At 40.7% G+C, this 21,090-nt stretch overlaps 1 protein-coding gene across 5 annotated transcripts in view; it reads left to right on the plus strand.

Moving 5' to 3' along the window:
• Positions 1 to 21,090, plus strand: part of GTF2I (general transcription factor IIi) — a 97,599-nt gene that overhangs the window by 51,375 nt on the left and 25,134 nt on the right. For all 5 annotated transcript variants that reach the window (XM_006859709.1, XM_006859711.1, XM_006859712.1 and 2 more), the window contains 5 exons: positions 8,726 to 8,836; positions 9,945 to 10,010; positions 14,292 to 14,475; positions 18,400 to 18,458; positions 19,399 to 19,470. In XM_006859709.1, coding sequence (XP_006859771.1) covers positions 8,726 to 8,836; positions 9,945 to 10,010; positions 14,292 to 14,475; positions 18,400 to 18,458; positions 19,399 to 19,470 — 492 coding nt within the window. The remainder of the gene's footprint in view (positions 1 to 8,725; positions 8,837 to 9,944; positions 10,011 to 14,291; positions 14,476 to 18,399; positions 18,459 to 19,398; positions 19,471 to 21,090) is intronic.

Genomic DNA, 21,090 nt, shown 5'->3' on the forward strand with positions numbered 1-21,090 from the left:
GTGTGAGTTGGGTTTGAAAGATAGGTCTTGGGATAATTGAACTGTCCATTTCATCAACCTCCTGACTAGACTACACTCTTAGGCTCCGTCAACCAGTGTCTTTAATACATGCCGATGGAAGGCTACCTTTGCCTTGTTTGAGATCCAACTCTCATGAACTACTCCTGCAGGGAAACTTATGGGTTCGAAGGTTCTTTATTTTGCAGTTCTCTTTCAGAAGTTGTTTCCAAACTTGAATCATACACATATATCCATCCTGCTGGTCTAACTCTCTGTATCATTAATTACTCACCGAATTGTTTTCTTTACGTTGATTGCAAGTCGGTTCATTTTTCTAAGTTAATTTTATGTTTGATTAGGTAGAACTAACTACCTTTTTATATTATTATTCTACCACATGACATTTAAAGAGATACTAAATGAATAATTTCTGTTATAAGGATCAGCACAGTGCTGATTTCTAGGAGGCAAAGTTTAAAGGTGTCCCAGATAGCCAGGTTTTCTGAACTGCTGTACCGTAAATCCATCATCTCTCTAGCATCAACTACCATATTTTGTCAGACATATTTTTAGTTTATAAATCTAAATCTTAGAACCCTTTAGGATCATGGCAGGAATTAAACGCAAGTCCTACACGGCTGACTTCAAATTGAATGTTGTTGCGAGGGCGGAAGAGACCAGCAATAGAGCGGCAGCCAGAGAGTTCGAGGTGGCCGAGTCATCCATTCGCGAATGGAGAAAGGAGAAAAAGGAACTGGAGAAAATGAACCCGAGAAAACGCGCACGCCGTGGGCCCAAAGCCAAATGGCCTGAGTTGGAGAGTGACTTGAAAGCGTGGATTCTTTCTCGAAGGGAACAAAACCTAGTGGTCTCTACAGTTGCCGTTCAGATCAAAGCTAAGCTTCTGGCAAGTGAAAGAGGAATCCCAGACTTCAAGGCCGGTTTTGCCTGGATTTCTAAGTTCTTGAAAAGGAATAGCCTTTCCATGAGAATGCGGACCACAGCGGCCCAGCAACTCCCAGACGACTGGGAGCAAAAGATGGTCAACTTCCAGGAGTTGGTCGTCAAAGAAATCTCTGAACTTGGTATCTCTGGAGTGGACGTAATTAATATGGGACAGGTTCCCATGTCTTTGGACATTCCAGCCACCAGGACAGTAGCTGCTTCAAGTCCACCATCTGGGCACAACAGGACTTGCTTCACTGTAGTCCTTGGTTGCACTGCGAGTGGAATGAAATTAAAGCCAATGGTGATTTTCAAGAGAGTAACCATGCCCCGGGAAAAGCTACCCACCAGTGTGGTGGTTCACTGTAATAGGAAGGGGTGGATGGACTGTAATGTTATGAGATTATGGGTAGAAAAATGTTACAGGGTCAAGCAGGGGGCATTTTCTTCTAAGAAGTCTTTATTAATATTTGATGCCATGATTGCTTCCAAAGAAAAAAATGTTCAGAATTATATTAACTCAGTTGGTGCCCATATCGCAGTCATACCTGGTGGCCTGGCCTGTAAGTTGCAGCCCCTGGATCTAGCTGTCAGCCACCCGTTCAAGACTTTGGTGCGAAGAGAGTGGGACGCATGGATGCAGTCTGAGATTCGGGAGTCCACGCCATCAGGACGACTGAGATGGGTAACATTTACAGAAGTCTGCGAGTGGGTGGCTTCTGCTTGGGGCAAAATCACCCCAGAAACTATCCGCAGCGGCTTCAGAAAGGCTGGGATTCTGTGCCAGCAGAGTACCGATGACAAAGGTGAAGGTGCCAGAGCCAATGGTGATGGTGACATCCATTCAGGAGTTACAGAAGAATGTCTGCAGGCGACCCTGAGGCATTTCAGTGATGACAGCAATGAGGGGTTGGACTTTGAAGGGTTCCGGGAGTCGGATGATGGTGATGGTGATGAATAAACTAAAATGACCTATTTTAACATGAAAATACAGTTTCTTCTGGTGACTTATTTGTTGATTTCAAAGACATTGGTTATCATCAAAAAATGTTTTTTGTAAGAGTTATGAAAGTAATAAAATGTAAGCAACATCTTTTAGCTTAAGGCCTAGGATCATTTTTTTCTAATTCCTAGCTCTTTATGTATTTGTACTGTTTAGTTTTAACATAGCGTCCCATTTCCATCACAAAGGTGCTCAGTTCACCATTTAGGAAAATTCCTATCTTAAGTGAAGTTTCCATAAGATTAGTTTTATTCAAATATCGTTAAATATGCTGGGCATAAAAAAAAAAGAAATAGAAATTAGCACATTTATGAAAATAACACGCGGGGTAGTGTGGTTGCTCAATGTTGAGAAGAGGGGAAAAAAAGCTGCAAGGTGCATGTTATGTTCATCTCTTCTAGTCGTTGGACTTTCTGACTTGAGGAATGAACTCCCCCTCCCAATCATTTTATCATCTCCTAGCAGTCATTAGCAATTAGTCCCTCAGTAAGGAAGGCAGAGGCCTAAGGCTGAGGGGACTAGGTACAGGTACCACCCATTCATGTGTGCTGCAGGTATCCATCTGATGTGGTCAGGGTCTCCAAAAGTCATTTCGGCTTTGGTTAAATTGATCTCTTTACCCTCCTGGGCCTCTGACAAGTGTAACAGAGACGATTATTAGTCTCTCTCAAGGTATCAGCGTAATGTTAGATTTCCCCTGCTGTGTAATCCATTTATTCATCCCCTGTTATTTCTGCTTCCTTCTATTTGTCATTCCTTTGTACCCAAACTTGACCACCTGGGGAAGGGACATTAGGGTTAGCTGCCATTTTAGCAGTCCCAATTGCTGATAGCAGGTGTTTCCCTGTTCATGTTGTGCAGGACAGGTGTTTCCCCGGGAGTTCACTCCTGTTGACGTTGTGCAGGACAACGTTGTGCGGGTACAGTACTCCTGGCCTATCTCTGCTATTAGATCCTTGGAAATTCTGCAGATTCAGGGGTTACAGTCTCTTGTTTAGGGATCACCACAGTTTCTAGCACCTGAAGCTGCATCCCTGGTCCTGGGACCTCAGCACCTGATAGAAAAAAAGCCGTTTTAGGTGATGTGAGGAAGAACTATGCAGGGGCACCCTTTCTTACCTAGATCCCCCAGAGAAGCCTAAGAATCTGTCCAGTGGTGATCTTCCCATTCCCCTCCTCATGTGGAGTGTGAGCACACAGTCATGAAGACCTGTGGGCAGCTTTCATGCTTTTATCGCCCATGTTGGAGATTACAGATATTTCAGTTGCCCGTTACAGTTCTCGATTAAACCATAATTCTGAGGGTGGTTTGCAATATGATGGTGGTGGTGGTGATTCAGTGCTTTTGATTCAGTTCTGGCTCATAGTGGTCCTGTATAGAGTCTCTGAGGAGTGGCTGGTGGATTTGAACCGCTGGCCTTGCAGTCAGCTTTGCAGTGCAATAAGGTATGCTCATTTAACATGTTTCTTGGTCCATTCCATTTGATGAAGTATAACTTGGTGGCCCACATTGGTACAACATCTTTTGTTCCAGTCCCTTAATGGTGTTTATGGCATTTCCATCTGTCACAGGATAGACAAAGCCCAGTCCAGAGTAATCCTGTGAGGAACCACCTGGTATCAGAGGCATCAGTGATCCAATGGAACCAATTTTCCAGTTACGTGGAGGCCTTTCCCCAGGAATCTGTCCAATAGATACTTGCCATTTTCTCAGCCTCTATAGAGCTATTAAACAGAATTTATTAGTTACCCAAACTGCAGCCTTCAGTATGTCTTTAATCAAAGCAATATTAATTTCCTTTTGTCCACTAGGTATTTTATACTATTTCAAATAAACAACCTGAGTGGATTTGGAGAATTCAGTTATTCGCTAAGGGTAGAGTTAGACAATACCTGGTTGTGGGAATGCTTCCCAATGAGACATAGTATCTTCAGGTGACGGCGATGGAGCTACTTCATACAACGTGTGTCTCAGTCTCTGGAAGTCTCATGCAAGCTCTCACCTTAGTCCCAGCTACCTGTGAATCTCTAGATCCTACAGGCTAGCCTTAGGCTCCTTCAGGAGTCTCTTGACAGGTTTTAGGATCACAGTACATTGGCCTCCTGTGTCCAAGAGCCCCAACAAACTCCTTTCATCCAACACTGGGCCATGTCACCCACATGTGTAGATGGCCTCAGATCCTCTGCTGAGGGCTGGAACCGAAGACCCTGACCCCTTTGCCAGCGCTGATTTTGAGCAATTAATTGAGCTTCTGCTTCAAAGGGTCACGGGTGGGGCTTTTCCATTGTTGCATTTCTCCTGATGGAGTGAATAGGGTGACTGGTTCAGGCCTGGTTAACATTAGCGGACCAGCCAGCCGGCTACAGTACTTCATGAGCAGTTTGGTCTCAGCTTCAGCAAGGTCGGCTCTATTCCACTCACTGAAAAACCTCCAGCCCACTGGGGCATGTTCTTCTCAGCACCTCTTCCCCTTCTCCTGTGAATTGTCCTTAATGGTTTTTGCATCTATAAGACCTGTGTCAACAGATCCAACAAGGCTTCTTGGAGTGCTGCTTTGTTTTGCAGTAGTAAGGTTGCATGGGTGCCAGTGAGTGAGGGGCACCCTCGAGTACTGTATTTACCATGACCTGGCTGCCATGAAGCCATTCCAGCATAGTTTATGTGAGTGATACAGCAGTTGTTTCCTGGGAGGGGGGAGCGGGGGGCACTCTGCTTTCTCCAGTAACCAATTCTCACTGCAGATGTTACCAAGTCCACCAGACTGGCTGTCTCCTCTGCGTTAACTGCTGTGTAACTGGCTCTCATGTAAGTGTTCGTGACTGTTCAGTCTGCACAAACACACTTCTACTCTGCAGCATTCAAAACTCAAGACACTGCCCCAGAAGGAGTGGCTCTCACTCATTTTATACGAGTTCTTCAGGAGGCTGACGGTAAAAATGGTGGTGTGGGGGCTACAGACCCCCTCTTCTAACTGTACCATGGGACGGAAAGAATCCTGTCAGCATCGACAGCCCGGGGCAGATACCTAAGGGGAAGCAAAGGTTAAACATACTGCCTTGCACCAACCATTTTGACCCATTCTGACGCCAGCTGCCCTGTAGCACTGGCTACCTCTTTGTTGAATTTGATATTTCATTGTAGTGGCTGGCCACACAAAACTCACAGACAGTATTTAATGGTTATATGGTTGTTTAGGGAAGTGACAGGTCACAGCTCAATATCAGATACCACTCAGGATAGAGTTCAGAGTTCTTTGATCTGGATAGCTTCTCGTCATGCAAACAGGAAGACCTCTCACATTGGGCGTCATGTCATGGTCTGGTGTGGTCTCTGCCCAGTTTGGGCAAGTGTTAACAAAGCTACAGTCCTGGTGTATTGCTGTAGGATAAGCACTGACCTACTGACAACAAGATTGGCGGTTCAGACCCAGCAACTGCTCCTCAGAAACCCTTCACAGGGTTGCTTTGAGTCAGAACCAGCTCAACGGCACTTAACAACAACAACAGTAAGTGACCAGAGGCACCCCCACTCCACCGGTAATCCTCCTGACAAAGGTGCTCAGCTCTCTGGCTCCATGCGTTGGCTAGCAAGCCTTACTCTGTGAAGTACCGAGGTCCCCCAGTTTGGCTGAAAGACATTCAGCTTTCTCACTCCATGGACTGGGAAGTCCACTGTGCCATCTCCAGCTGCTCACGTGATTCTGCTATCTCTGCTACTACTGTTTCTCCTTTGCTTCTGCCATTTCTCTGCCATTCCAGTGTTGTAGCTCTCTCTCTGCCTCCTGGGTCTAGGAGATTCTTAGCCCAGGGATTCTGGGTCCAAAGTACTACTACATTCCTAAGCCTCTTTTCCCTTGATGGCAGTAAGGCCTCCCACCCTTCATCTCCAGAATGGCTCATTTTAATCCCAGTAGCATGGCAGAGCTGATCAGTGCTCTCATTGGAGTTCCAGCTACCTTATTTGCATGGTCCCACCCTTAAAAGTGTGCCTTGCAGTTTATTTGCATTATTAGAAAGCTGTCCAATCCCCCAGCTGGGTGAGAAACACAGTCATTTTGTGGGAGTTACAAGGGCACATAAGGAGCTCTGGTAGCAGAATCTGGCTGCTAATCTCAAGGTCATGGGAGAAAGATGAGGCTTTTTGCTTCCGTAAAGATTTACAGCCTCGGAAACCCTATACCAGGTCGCTATGAGTCAGAACCGACTCTACGGCACATGACCAAACCAACCAACCAAGTCACATGAAATCTATCCATCACACTGCACTGATGACACTAACCTACAGGATGAGGCAACTCCTTTACATAATACCCCCTGGTTTCAGTAGTTTCTTGGTTTTGGCTGATAGCCCTCTCAAACTCAGAAGTAAAAAGAAAAACTCAGAATATCAAAATAACTTCTGGCCCTTTGCTACTGTGCCCTGCTTGGGTCTTTCTCGGGCTTAATGGCTTTGCCGTCCCCACCCCACCAAAGCTGTTACCTGGAGCTCTTGTTACTTACTGCATTGCTGCTGTCTCCTGTGTTACATGCAGTTCTGCCCTCTTCTCTCTATCTCCCTCTAAGCCTAGCAGGGTAATAAAACTGACCAATCCCTTTGTTAGGGTTCAATATACCATATTTTCATAGTCCTACTCCCACAAGGGCTCCATGCACCTTATTTGAATTAGCAGCAAGCTGTCCAATTCACTTGGAGGGCCACAAACACCTTATTTGCATAGTTCCACCAAATCATTGCATCTGAGTTGCAAAGACTATGGCTAGAGCCATGTGGAGTAATGTGCTGTACTGCAGATACACAGACATTTTAACAAAGAAATGCAGATCCACATTGCCTCATATGACACCTGCACTACAACCCAATAGCACTGGTTTCAAGATTTAGTAGTACAATCTTAGGCTGCTACATATGTCTAAGGGCTACGCTGTTCACATACTCATTTAATTATCCCATAAATACCAAGCACTTGCTGTGTGCCAGGCACTGTTCTCATGACCCAGGGCTGGGAGGATCCAGGGCTGGGGAGGACCCGGGGCTGGGGAGGACCCGGGGCTGGGAGGAAGGGACTTTAGAGCAGAATGGGGCATTTGGGCAGATACATGCTTGATCTCTGGGGACATTTTGAAGATAGAGTCAACAGACTTTGTGGTTCTAGTTTTAATGATTGTGCTTTGTAAATGGTGATGTAAAAGTTCATAAAATCTGTGTATTTGGATCATTTAGCATTTCAAAAAATTTAATAACATTTTATAAACTTAAAATGTATATAAGTTTTACAGCTGTTAAATAGTTGTGCATGATGAATTGTTTTTTGAAGTAAGAGTTTGAGAGTAGCTGTGATTTTGATCCATGGATAAAAATTACTATTCACTTATTAGAAATTGAGTAATTTGAAGAGAGACATAGTGTCTGGTTTATGTATCTGTTTTGTAACTTGGAATAGGTGTCTGTCTGTACAATAAAACATTACCAATTTGATTTTGTTAAAGAGATGAGTATCAGAAAAGAATTTGTTTTTAATTCTAAAGCATTCACCAGTGAGAATACCACTTTGAACAGCCTTAACTCTGGAAGTGATTTTCTCTCTTAAGTCATTACGTTAGTATGTTGCAGAAAGGAAAACATTTTCTTTTAAAGAAAAATTTTGGCTTTGGGACAATGTTAACTTTTATGAAAGTGTGACAACGTAACCTATTTCTACTAAGTCTTTTGACATTTATTTTTAAAACTTACTTTTAGTCTTTATGACGTAAACATTTTTAGTTTCGACTTGAATTTGAAGCATCCTGCCAAGTGTTTCTTGTTACACAAAAGTGATTGTTTCTAATGTTGAAATGCCCGTTGAATAACAACGCAAAATGCTGAACTTGGTTGCTAGAGGGAAACAGAATTTTGTTTGATATTTTATGCTCCAAAGAAGTAACTTATTTTAATAAAGTAGTAGGGGAAATAGATAAGTCTTTGGCTAGAATGTGTCATAGATTTTATTTTCACTAATCTTTCATTCTTGTGTATTTGCTGTCTTTTAATAAGATTTAACTTTACTGTTTGTCTTTGGAGAGAAAATGTGATAGCACATACATTTTAAATATTAATCTTTTCATTGTTTTTGTCATCGTGTTAAAAAATAACTCTTAAGATGCAGCTTTTTTGATGGTTTAATTGGTATTTAACAAAAATTGGTATTTTATAAAATACATTAATGCTGTTGAGTTAGATTGGTTGAAGAAATGAGGTCTTAGTGTTTAACAAAAACGACCTTGTCCTTTTCCTTTGGCCTCAATTTCAAACCATTTAGATGACATTTGATAGATATTTTTCATGTATATATATATCATATATTTATTTGTTTATATACTCCCTTTTATGTAATTTGATTACTGGTCAATTGAAATGAGCAGAATGGACATTCAGCCTACATTAACCTATCATGAAAATACTTTCGTTTTTAAAGCTATTGCTTAATGTTTCTTGAAGAAATATGAATTTATCCTGTGACAGTAGCCATAGCTGTACTAGTTATTCATTGTTTCTCCCCTCAGTATCTAGCGTAAAAGTACTCCTGAGTTACTAAAAAACTGGAAATTGGAAAGGAGTTTTTTAACATATGAGAATAAGTCAAAACATACTTGTCCTAGGATTCCAGATGAAAATAAATATTATATTGCCATTCCAACTTGCTGTAAAGCCCTACACGCTTGTGAACATAGAGAATTTCACAGCAACGGCTTTAATGCACCCGGGCTGTCCCTCCAATAATGACAGTTTTCTTTTTCAAGATGATGATTATTCTCCTCCGACCAAAAGACCAAAGAGCAATGAGCCACCGCCACCACCAGTCACCGAACCCGCCAATGCTGGAAAACGAAAAGTGAGGGAGTTCAACTTTGGTAAGTCCTGTTTTGTTCATATTCTTCCAGACTCTCTTTAAAAAAAAATTTTTTTTAAGTGATAAAAGTGACACCGTTCTTTAGGGGAAGAAGAAAGCTTAAAAATTTTAAATGACCAGTTGTGGTGGTGCCAGTTCTGACTCATGGTGTGAGCAGGTGTCTCAGAGCAGGCCTGTGCACTTTGGGATCTTCACGGGCTGACCATGGACAGACACATTGGTTGGCAGGCCTTTCTCTCAGCAGCTGGTTGACCATTCTCACATCCAGGGTTTCCTTCAAATGCATTATAGTATAATATGTGGAAAACCAGACTGTTTGAAATAAAAGTAACAGACGTTGTTGAGGTATGCTAAAACCTACCAGACATCCGATCCCTGTGGCGTTAATTAAAATTACTGACTCTAACTCAGTTAATTACAATTACTGACGCTAACTCAGGACTAAATGACCTGGTCATTGAAGTACTTTTTCCTTATATGCTAATTTATTAACTCCCAGCTGATAATGTATTGCAGTTGAAGGGACTGACTAAAATATTTGTGGGGAATTATTTTTGTGATCCATAGTTTGGATAAATGGAACATAAAGCATAATTATACATTGAAAATTCTGTTTTAATGTCCTGATTTATCTTAGTCATAATTATAATTATTGTGTATAAATAGAATGTATATATAAAGTGAGTTTCCTCATATTCACATTCTTTGGCGCACTCGCTTATTAAAGTTTCAGTGTGTGTGTATGTATGTTCTTACTTCCACACAAATGAGACATATTTTATAGGAACCTTCCTAGGTGGCCCTAGCATGCACTGTTTTTTGGCCTCCATTTTGTGATGCTTAATTGGACTTTCTTTCTTGTCAGATTTCTAGAAATCATGCAGTACTTGAAAACACGTCTCATTGAATCGATTCTAAAAATCACAAAAGACAGGGGAAAGTTCAGACGGTAGCCCTAAAACTACATAGATGGTCAAAGATTTGAGTAAATCACTTGAGTATATAGTAAATAACTCATTAGATGTTGAGTAATGCTATGACCACATTAAAATATTAGTAAACCCAAATAGGGATTTCTTACTGACAATTAACTTTTTCTCTGTTTTCAGAGAAATGGAACGCTCGAATTACTGATCTGCGTAAACAAGTTGAAGAGTTGTTTGAAAGAAAGTATGGTACGTCAGAGCTCAAACGTTCTTTTAATGTCCCTAAGTTTTCTAACCATGAAGCGATTGCTCATTATTGGAGGCAAACACAAGTCCATTTCAGCCAATGAATTGAATCTTATTTATATAATCTTGCTTCATAAGGCCATTTATCATCTTTCTTCCTTTGTATGTAACTATAAAGCAAATTCAGAGCTATTATTTATTTTTATTGTGAATTGTGTGATAGTTTACATGGGAGAACATCAACTTTACACTATCATTTCATTGCAATGATTACAGTCTCCTCCGTGCATCATCATTCAACAGTATTTGCTTCCATTCCCTCTTGTTTTTTTTTTGGAGGGTGTGAGGGTGGAGGGAGGCTGAGGTGGGGGTGTACACAAAAACACTCAGGAATATATAATCATTTAAACAACCAAAGGGCACATTCTGCAAGCCTGCCTCCTGGCCACCAGCACATAGCCTTATCTCTTTCCATGAGTCTAGAGTCCTCAGCTGCTCCCTCTTTCCATGTCCTCATTCCTCATCTCTGCCTTCATCTCTGGTGTTGCTGCTTCTCTGGATAGGGTCCCGCATTCCGCTTGTGCTCTTCTCCCTCGATGTTACTAGGGTCCTCTGTTTCTGGACTATGAAATTAACCACTCCCCTGTTTTTGTTATAAAACTTCTACCTTTACAGTTGTGACAGTCACAATTAGTCATGGTAACAATTACTCACTATTGAATCTTAAGAATCTTATGCCCATCTCTTTTCACCAGAACCATCTAGATAAGATGAAAACTCCTCAGTGGGGATTCTATCTTCCCCTACACATTTAAACTGTGAACTCCCTCTTGAAAATTTGTAACCCAGTCACTTAGTGCATTTACCGCCCCTCGTTTTAGGGTAGCCAATGTCTAAGTTGAGAGCTATTTATGTTTTAACTTTGTATTGTGATTTGGGTGAAAGTGTGCAGAGCAGATTGGTTTTGCATCCAACAGTTCACACACAGTTTAATTTGTGATGTTGATTACAATCCCCACAATGTAACAGCACTCTTCCCACTTCCTCCCGGTGCTTACAAGTTCTGCTTTTCCTTGTTACCTTCTGAGCTTTATCCCTGGACAGATGCTAGATGCTGCCCTTTTGATCTCATATGGTGGGCATTTCTAAAGAGTGTGTACTGCCCTAGTGGTTTACCTTGTAGGTCTGTGTGTCATGTAGCTGAAAGTTGGAGCCATGGGGCAGGGTGAGCTAGGTTCTAGGTAGTTGAACATTGGTGTAGAAATTCCTGCCTTGTTTCTTGCTGGGCTGTATGATAGTTCTGTGTTTAACTATTTAAGGATCTGCCAAACTGATGGTCACTTCATAGTCACTAGCAATGGATAAAGATCCCAACGTCTTTCCATTTTCATTAATATTGGTTATTTTTTGTTTCTCTTTTAGATTATTGCTATTCTAACAGGGTAAAGTGATTTCTCATGGTCGTTTTGGTTTCATTTCTTTAAGTGGCTCTTGATTCCAAGCATTGCTCTGTATGCTTATTTTCCACTTGTGTTTTCTCTTTAGTGACACATCTATTCAGGTCTTTTGACCATTGCTTTTTTGTTGTTTGTTTGTTGTTGAATTTGTTGCACTTCTTGATGTAACCTGGATACTAAGTTCTTTCCAGAGATGTGTCCTCCTAGGTCTCCCCGATTCTGTAGATTGTCTCTTCCCATGATTAATGAAATCCTTTGCGTGAAAGTTTCTACTTTTGACAAAATCCAGTTGATCTGTTTTGCCTTTTAGTGTCATAGCTAAGAGTCCACTAGTAGAAACTAGATTCCGAACCATTACCAATATGTTTTCTTCTGAGTTTTATAGTTTGAGTTCTCACGTTTAGACCCTCTGTCCATTTTGAGTGGATTGTATTCATGTTGTGGCATGTTGTCCAGCTGCATTTTTCTGCACTTGTAGATCTAGTTGTCACCCTTACTGAAGAGTCTGTTCTTTCTCCATCAGAGAGAATTTAGCATCATTAGTGTAAATCATTGCATGTCGATGAATGGGTTCATTTAAAAAAATATATATTTTTTCTCAGTCCTAAGAAATAAGTTCTATTATGAAGAAACAGATAAAAAGAAGTTGCCCTGTGGGCTGTTCCTGCAGCAGCTCTAGCCCCAGTGGCTATGTCAGTGTTCCTGGGCTCAGCAATGTCCAAATCTCCCCAAACATTGGGTCAACCAGCCTTTCCTCTTTTCTCTCTGTTTTCAAGGTCGACAGGAGTCTTTGGAACATAGTCGAACTCAGCCCATGTCTTTCCCCCACTTCCACTCGCAGGTAGACCAATGCAGTCACCAGCAAGCATATAAGTCTGCTCATATGTTCCCTTTGAATTTCAGTCTTGGAAGGGGGTTTTGAGTGGGTTCATTTTTAAACTCTTCATTCTATTCCTTTTGTCAGTTATAATCTTGTTATATTATACCAGTACCAGATTCTTTTTATTATTTAGCTTTATAATATGATTTGAAATCAGAAACTGTGAGTCCTCCTAGTTTATTCTTATTTAAGATTACTTTGGCTATTTGGGGGCCTATTCTGTTCCATATGTGTGTGTGTGTATATATATTTATATATTTTTTTTTAATTAAAAATTATTTTATTTTATGTTTTTATTGCGGATTGAGTAAAAGTTTACAGGGCAGATCATCAGTTTTACATTCAACAAATCATACACCTTGTCTCATTACAATGGTTATAATTCCCTCTATGTACCATCAGTTACCAGTGTGTCTCTCTATTCATTTTAGCTTTTTTTTTTTTAAACACTCGGGCATATATAATAATGTACACCACCAAAGGGCACGTTCTGCAAGTCTGTCTCCTGGCCACCAGCACTCAGTCCCTCTCTTTCCATGAGTCTAGAGTCCTCAGCTGCTCCCTCTCTCTGTGTCCCCATCTCTGCCTCCGTCTCAGGTCACTGCTTCTCTGGATAAGGTCTCTCATTCCGCTTGCACTCTTCTCCCTTGATGGTGCTGGGGTTTTTTGTTTCTGGACTGTAAGATTAACTACTCCCCTGTTTTTTCTTTTTTTATAATTATATAAATACAAGTTTTTATTCTGAGGTTTACATGGAAGAATGTCAACTTCACATTCATCCTATCGTGTTCGTTTCATTGCAATGATTACAGTCCCCTCATGCATCATCAAATAACCAAAGGGTACAGCCCATAGGCCTGCCCCCCAGCTGTCAGCACACAGCTCTGAGGAGATCCCTGCAGTTTAGAGAGTGAGCAGAGGGGAGTCTGAGAGAAGTTTTACTTCTCTTTTGGATCTTTGTGGTGTGCCGTGCCTCTCCTAATCCAGGCTCACTTGACAGCATTTTAGGTAACCATGCTCATTAAATATTTTGAGAGAATACTGGGCTGTGCAGCCACAAAAAAAACTGTGTCTTGTCCTATTTATCATCAAGACAGTTTGAGTGTGATGTGTGTGCTGACTCTTAAGTGGACCTGTATTGTTGATGGACCTATCTGATGGCATTTCTGAAATCTTTTTCTGATGAAAATTTCCAAACTAAAACAAAAATAGAAAAGTCTCCCAAATACCCATCACCCCCACTGAGTAACATTCTACTTCATTTCGTCTCTGATGCTACACCTATTTTTGATACAAGAATATGTTAAAACTCTTGTAAGTTCAGCCCTGCTGACATCTCACATTCCCAAGCTCATGGCTCAGAGTTGGCAGTGGGCTGTTAGGAAGATGGGGTCTTTCTAGCCTCAGTGCCATTATCACACTTAAAGCACTTGTATTTCATACTCTGTATGCTTGAACTTCTCTATTGCATGAATAACACCTACCTTTGTTTTCATATGTTTAGTTAAATCTTCCAAGTTCACACATTATGCTTGACTGCTAAGACTCCCCAGTCTCTGGAATTTTTGTAGTTGTTACATTTTGTTTTTAAACATTATATTTTTTTTAAACATTTTTTAAAAAACTACTCTTTCATAGTATTAGCTGATGTAAAGCTGGGATATTTTGCTAGCGCCATATGTGTTTCAGATTTTAATACAAAGTATTACCTACGTTATCTTCTGATAATTGTGTAGTTGCAGATTTGGGTATTCAGATTATTGGCACATTTGATGATCTTTTCATTTTATTGTTTGGCAGTATTTTATTTCTGATTCAGTTATAATAACAGATATAAATGTAAATTTGTAAAAAAAAAAAAAAAAATCAAGAACAGCACATACTCAAGTATACTTTTCTCTGAAACAAGCTTAAATGCCGTCTCTCTTTTCTTTTTTACCTTTAAAGCTCAAGCCATAAAAGCCAAAGGCCCTGTGACTATCCCCTACCCCCTTTTCCAGTCACATGTTGAAGATCTGTATGTTGAGGGCCTTCCTGAAGGCATTCCTTTTAGAAGGCCATCTACTTACGGGATTCCTCGCCTGGAACGGATATTACTTGCGAAGGAAAGGATTCGTTTTGTGATTAAGAAGTAAGACTCTTGAACTGTTACTTGATGCCTATCTTCATTCTTTCATGTGTGCATCTCTCTTTTTGTTGTTGGCAAAACTTGACCACTCGGGCTAGATTTGACTTGGGTTCATTGTTTGCACTTCTGTACAGGACTCTGACGTGCAGTTAGAGTTGGCTGTCAGGATGTGAGCACCTGATTGACAGACAGCTCTCCTTGTCTTTTCTAATTTTGTGCTCTTGATTTTGACGTCTAAGATTTTGTAAGCTTACGTAAGAATATGTGACTGTAACTTTCAAAATAAATGAAACTGTAGCAGAATGGAAAGGAAGAATGAACTAAAACACTACACATTTCTTAGCAGTTAGCAATGCAGCGCTTATCCTGCACTGTCACCAAAGCTTTCAAAGTGTAACAGCGATACAGCGAGGATCATTCCCACCCCTTCCATGCACAGAGTAGACAGGAGTGGCTACCCAAAATAGGGCTGCTACAAAGGCAAGAAGTGACTGGCTTACAAGCTTTCAAGAGGGAACCTAGATTCAGAGGGCACGGAGGAAGGTAGAATCTCCACTAAGTAGTATCCAATCTGTCTGGGCAGGGCTGAGGAAAGGAGATGGGGATAGTACTCATGTGGTACAATAATGAATAATTGCTATCAGGACTGACTGTGAGGGTTAGAAATGTAAAGGTGGACATTTTGTAGCAAAAGAGGGGGAGTGATTGACTTTGCAGTCCAGGAGCTGAGGTCCCTGGAACCATCAAGGGAGAAGAGCAGAGTGCAAGACCCTACCCAGAGAAGCAGTGACGCCAGAGATGGAGGCAGAGACGATGACATGGAGAGATTGCATGTCAGAGGACTCTAGACCCAGAGAAGGAGAGGGGATGTGTGCTGATGATGACCAGGGGGCAGGCTTGTTTGATGATGGTTGTTTGATAATGCATGGAAGGGATTGTAACCATGGCAATGAAACGATATATACGATAGGATGAATGTAAAGCTAATGTCTTCCCATGCAAGCTATCACATAATTCACAATGAAACAAACAAAAAAATTTGTTTAAAAGTGTGTAATAGTGAGGCCAAAAACCCAAAAGGATCAAAAGGGAAGGGCAGGGTTCCCTTGTAAGTGGCTGCTTCCTCACACACATCCGTATTTTCCCCTGACTTCAATGGCATTAAAATTACAGCATTAAAAAAAAAAAAAATTACAGCATAAGATGTATAAAAACCTCAGAGGCAATTAATCAACAAATTTCAGCAAAGGCAGATACATATAAACCTCCTTATTGTAGTCCTGAAGCCAAGATTATATGGAAATACGTGCCAAACTGAATTTCCCTTGTTAGGGCCAGGGGCTTGTCAGTCTTGCTGAGTGTAGAGGATGTGGTGACAGTATGAGCCCTGAGGCAGTGACATCTAACCTAGTAGGAGCTGTCCTTCCAGAGCAGAGACAAGGGATGCTCAGTGCTGATGAGAGCACACAGAGATGCACACTTAGACTAAATAATGTCTCCACACCCTGAGGGGAAAGGAGGGAAACCATCATGGCTCAGAGAGAGAAAGCCCAGGCCATCGGTCAAGAACGGAATTCACTCTGACGACAAACTTCCCACCATACTCATCTGCGGGTGTTTGTAAGTGAACCTCAGATTCTGTGCCCACCGTAATTACCCCGTGGTAGTGCTGCACACGCATCTTCAGGTGTCTCCGTGTACAGAGTTGTTTATGGAAATCCAACTTCCACATTTCACAGGAGTGAATTGTGTAGATTTTCCCCAAAGACCCATGTACTTAGTCTTGAATCAAGTATTTTGTTTATTCAGAGGGGTGATTCTGTTGAACTAAAAATCTGTTTTATTTTACTTTGTTGAAATATGATGTAGACCATTGACTTAAAGCCGGTATCAATTTCTAATAGCTCTAAGTTTGTTGATAATGGTAGCAGGGTTGTTTGTCTGAGATGCATACTCCCCCTCCCACCATAACAGCAAAACTGAGTATAAGTGATATACATAAAGTAGACTGTAAACATTCTATGATAAGCAAACGTTTAAGGGCTGTTTGATCATTAAGTAAAATGAGACATATACAGGTAGTCCCTGACTTATGATGTGTTTTAGTCACACGACTGTTTTTAGTATTTTTTTTTGTTGTTGTTCTTATCATTAGTAATATGTACTACTTACAATGTCGCAGTGCGTAATTTGATGATGTTACTACCATTCTTAGATGTTTACTTGCAGAAGTTCAGTTTTGTGAATTACTGCTCAGAATTCTACCACATAGCAGGGTATGGTCCTGTCTACATGAAGCCAGTGTTGAGAGTCATAGCAGTAAGATTACCCCTCTGATGGCCTATTTGCAGTGCTGGCACCAGCATCCTTGTAGACCATGCGTACTGCATGTTTTATTCAGTGTTCGTATCATAAGAAGCATCAGTTGTTAAATGAAGCCGAGTAGTTCAAGTTTCTCTAACTGTAATACCTGCACTGCTTATACTCCCAATAATACGTGTAGCAAAGGAAGTCATGCCCCTGAGAGTTCTCAAAGGCCAAAGCAGAGGAGGCAGACTCTAGACGTGAATCTAAAGATGAAGATCATTGAGGCCTATGATAATGGAACGGAAGTTGGTGAAATAGCACATGAAGAAGGGCTGTCTCATTCAACCATTTCAACCATCCTAAAGGATAAAGATAGGATTTTGGTGGCGATTAAAGGAGCAATTGACATAAAATCAGCGATTTTAACAAAGAAGAGGGAAGGGCCAATCCATGAGATGGAGAAGCTGTTGATGGTCTGGATCCAAGACCACATCCAGAAGAGGATCCCCGTGAGCTTAATGACCAGCCAAAAGAAAGCACATAGCCATTTTGAAAACTTGAAGGAACCCAAGGAGAAGACTACTGCGAGTGCTTTCGTGCCAGCAAGGGCTGGGTCCATAGCTTACATAATGTGCGAATAACCAGAGAAGCAGGAAATGCTGATAGTAAAGCTTGGGAAGAGGAATGGGAGAAGCTATCAAAACATTTCATAGTGAAAGGATTAGATGAGGTGTTTTCTAAACTAAATCAGGGACTTCAGTTGCTTAAAAACATGGACCAAAATGCTGATTACTTTGCTAAAGTCGATAGGCAGATTCAGGAAGCAGTGAAATAAACACTACCATGAAATATATGAAGAAAAAAAGAAAAGAAGCAAAGAGATAACTCATGCTAGTTTTCCAACCAGAAACATCGCCCCCATACCCAAGGAGAATCCAGATGATCCAGAACCTTCCACAAGTGGAGTTATTACCACAACTCACAAAATATATCACCCAATGCTTCATCATCGGAGTAAATATTATTATTTGTGTATTTTTTTTAAAAAGTATACATACATTCTAATATATCTGTAAGTTTTAAATGTAATATTTTCAAACTCCAAAGACAAAGATTGGATTTACAAAGATACTAGTAATAAAAGGTAGTAATAATGGAGTTCCATCAGAGCCCACTTATGAAGGAGTCCTTGGAATGGAACCCCTTCATAAGGCAGGGAGTACTCCACAGCACACAACAACAACAACAACAGCCTGTTTATGGCCTGCAAATGTGAATAGTAATATATATTTAGGATTTTATGGTCAGTTGATTGAAGTAATATAACCTTGAGATATAAAATTAAAGGATCTCCTTTAAAATGTTACTGATTTGCTACCTTGATGATAAAGTTTTTACAGAATACCTGTGGGCTGCAAAGTTAATTCTTTCATTGTGCAAACACATGCCCCCTAAGGCCTCTTATCAGATAACTCAAAATTACCTTTTAGTTTTATGGCTCTGTAGAGACCGCAGGAATTTGTATTGTTTGGTGATTTTTTTAACTGTTCCTGGTGACTGAAATGTTAAATATATACGAAAGGCTGTGATCTGGGTAAAAACTGTTTTCTGTCATTTCAGACATGAACTTTTGAACTCAACACGTGAAGATTTACAGCTTGATAAACCAGCTTCAGGAGGTAGGGCTCCAATTTTTCATAATCTTGCATGTCAGATCAGAGCTTTATAGCCACTTGAAAATTCCTTTGCTACTTTCCACCTGAAATAATGTCTTTAATGCACAAACATTATATGCATTTTGGCACATTGCCAAAATTCTAATCGTATCTAGGAGAATAAATTTATTCACAACATCCTATCAAGGTGCACATACCACATTTCTGTGTAGATAGAATTTAAAAAAAAAAAAAAGTCTGCTGTACTTTTGAGATGCATATTATATGTTATGAGGCATAATTTATTGAGCAGTTTGTTACCTAAGTTCAACTTAGTCACCAAGCAAATTACTCCACAAATATAAATTATACTCCAGGGTGCAAAAAGACAACTGTGTGTTCATTAAAAGATTTTCACCTGTAGTATCATCACTTGCTTATTAGATATGTTTTGAAGACAGTCCGAATGTGTTTGGTTTTGGTCTGTAATGGTTTGAGTGCCACTTGGCTGCAATGGTCTCATCCCTAGATACAGGGTCACAAAAATCCCTTACTAGCTGGGCTTGAGTCATCAGAATCCTACTATCTCCTGATTTTAATGGTGACCCTGTCCCTCTGGGAAATTACTCTTAAATGATCATTTTTATTTAGCTAGTTGAATCTTTCTGTTTTGGCTGGGTGCCAGCATTGTAAGGCCTCCTGCTGGTGCGGCTCTGAAATGCTGGCAGTTCTAGTCTGCCCTGTGGGCTCACCAGAAGTCTGAATCTACTCTGTGGCAACAAGTTGGGTTTTGGTTTCGGTTTGGTCAGCACCATAGCATCAGTAAACACATTCTGAAGTCTTAGAAATTATTTCTGTTAGAGAGCACTAAAAATAATACTGTATGTTTTGTAAGTAGAGTTTAATAAAATAAGTTGTTAAGACCATCAAATTGAGGAAATGTGGATGCTTATTACTCTTACAGTGAAGGAAGAATGGTATGCCAGAATTACTAAATTAAGAAAGATGGTAGATCAGCTTTTCTGCAAAAAATTTGGTAAGTCTATTTTACCCTTCAACTAAGTCTATTACAAATACTGTTAAATTTTTATTCCTGTATTTTCAAGTTAGATATGACTTACCTTCAGTTTCCTTTTGTTGTTGTGTGTGTTTTTCACACAGATTTGTCAGGAAATGTTTAAACCTCAACTTACACGGGGTGAGGGGAGGAGCTATAGCATACTTACTTTTTTAAAAAAAGCTTTTCCCAGGATTTTTTTTGTTCACACAGTATAGCATTGTGGCCGTTTACAGTTTATGACTTTGGAATCCTTTTTTTATTTCAACTTTTTGGTACCCCTATTGTGCTGCTATACTACAGTGAGAACCCCGGGTAAGCAGTCTGCACTTGTGCTCACTGGCCAGTGACTCACACTGTCAGCATTCACAAGCACTTACAGTACTAGGGTCTGTGGCATTGCACCATTGCCTTTGTTACTCACACCTCTCTCCTGGCTTTTTTTCTCCTCGGCAGCACTCAGCATCCTTGTCCTCTTTCTATTTTAAAACAATCAAAGTGTTTTTAGGGGAAGTGTCTTATTTTCAGTGCCTCTTGAACCATATTTACTTTGGCTCCTGGAACACCCACCGCCCTTTTCCTGGGTTTGTTCCTACTCCAATGGCTATTTCTTTTTTTATCTCTTGCTGGCACCTCCCTTTGGTTCAGTCTTTATATTTCGGAATATTGTAGAGCTGGAATCTGGGTGTGGTGCTTTAGGATAAGCACTGAACTATCCTCAAAACCCCACTCATCTGTCAGTTTGTTGAACTGTAGTGACTGGCATGCTGCTGTAATTTTAAATATCAGCAGGTTCAACCATGGTGGACAGGTTTCAGATGAGTTTCCAGACAAAGACAGACTAGAAAGAGGGAGAGATGGACTACTTCCGAATATGTAGTCATTGAAAACCTTTCAGATACCAAGGGAACACTGTCAGGTAGCACCAGAATATAGAATACTGAAATATGATGAAGAAAGAGCACAAATTGTCAGATATAGTGCCAGAAGATGAGGCCTTCAGGTTGAAAGGCACTCAAAATAGGAGTGGGGAAGAGCCTGCCTCCTCTAAGTAGCTTGGCTGTCTTTTGAATCTTGGTTTCCCTGGCATACCATTATAAAATAGACACTTGACGGGGGGGAGAGAAAGGAATAGCCAGAAATATCACCATAGAAAGCTTGTAAGTCCATCTTCTGCCTATAACTGATTTGAATACCTAAAATGGGGCTACAACTTGCTCAGTGAGGGAGGCTTCCTGAAGAGCCCTCTGCATTACATAAGACCATAGGTGGAATCCTGAACCCCATCCAGAATCTTATGAGGTGGGAAATTTCCACTTGAAAGGACAAGCAGACCAACCTGGAGTGGCTAGAAGAACAGAAGATATATCTTGAAAGAAAGACCAACAGGAAAAATACAAAACAGTAACTGCAGCCTGACTGATTACTACAAGAACAAGCAAGTTGTTCACCCAGGAGACATCAAGGCAAGTGGTCAGGTCTCCTCAGGGCAGACCCCCTTCTAAGACTAAGACTCAATGGGAATACACGTTCTGATTGGTGAGGGAAGTGAGGGAAAAACAGCAATGAAGCTGCGAGCTAAGACCTACAACGTTCAAT

Source organism: Chrysochloris asiatica, unplaced genomic scaffold (assembly GCF_000296735.1).
Source record: "Chrysochloris asiatica unplaced genomic scaffold, ChrAsi1.0 scaffold00034, whole genome shotgun sequence".
Lineage (NCBI taxonomy): Eukaryota > Metazoa > Chordata > Mammalia > Afrosoricida > Chrysochloridae > Chrysochloris > Chrysochloris asiatica.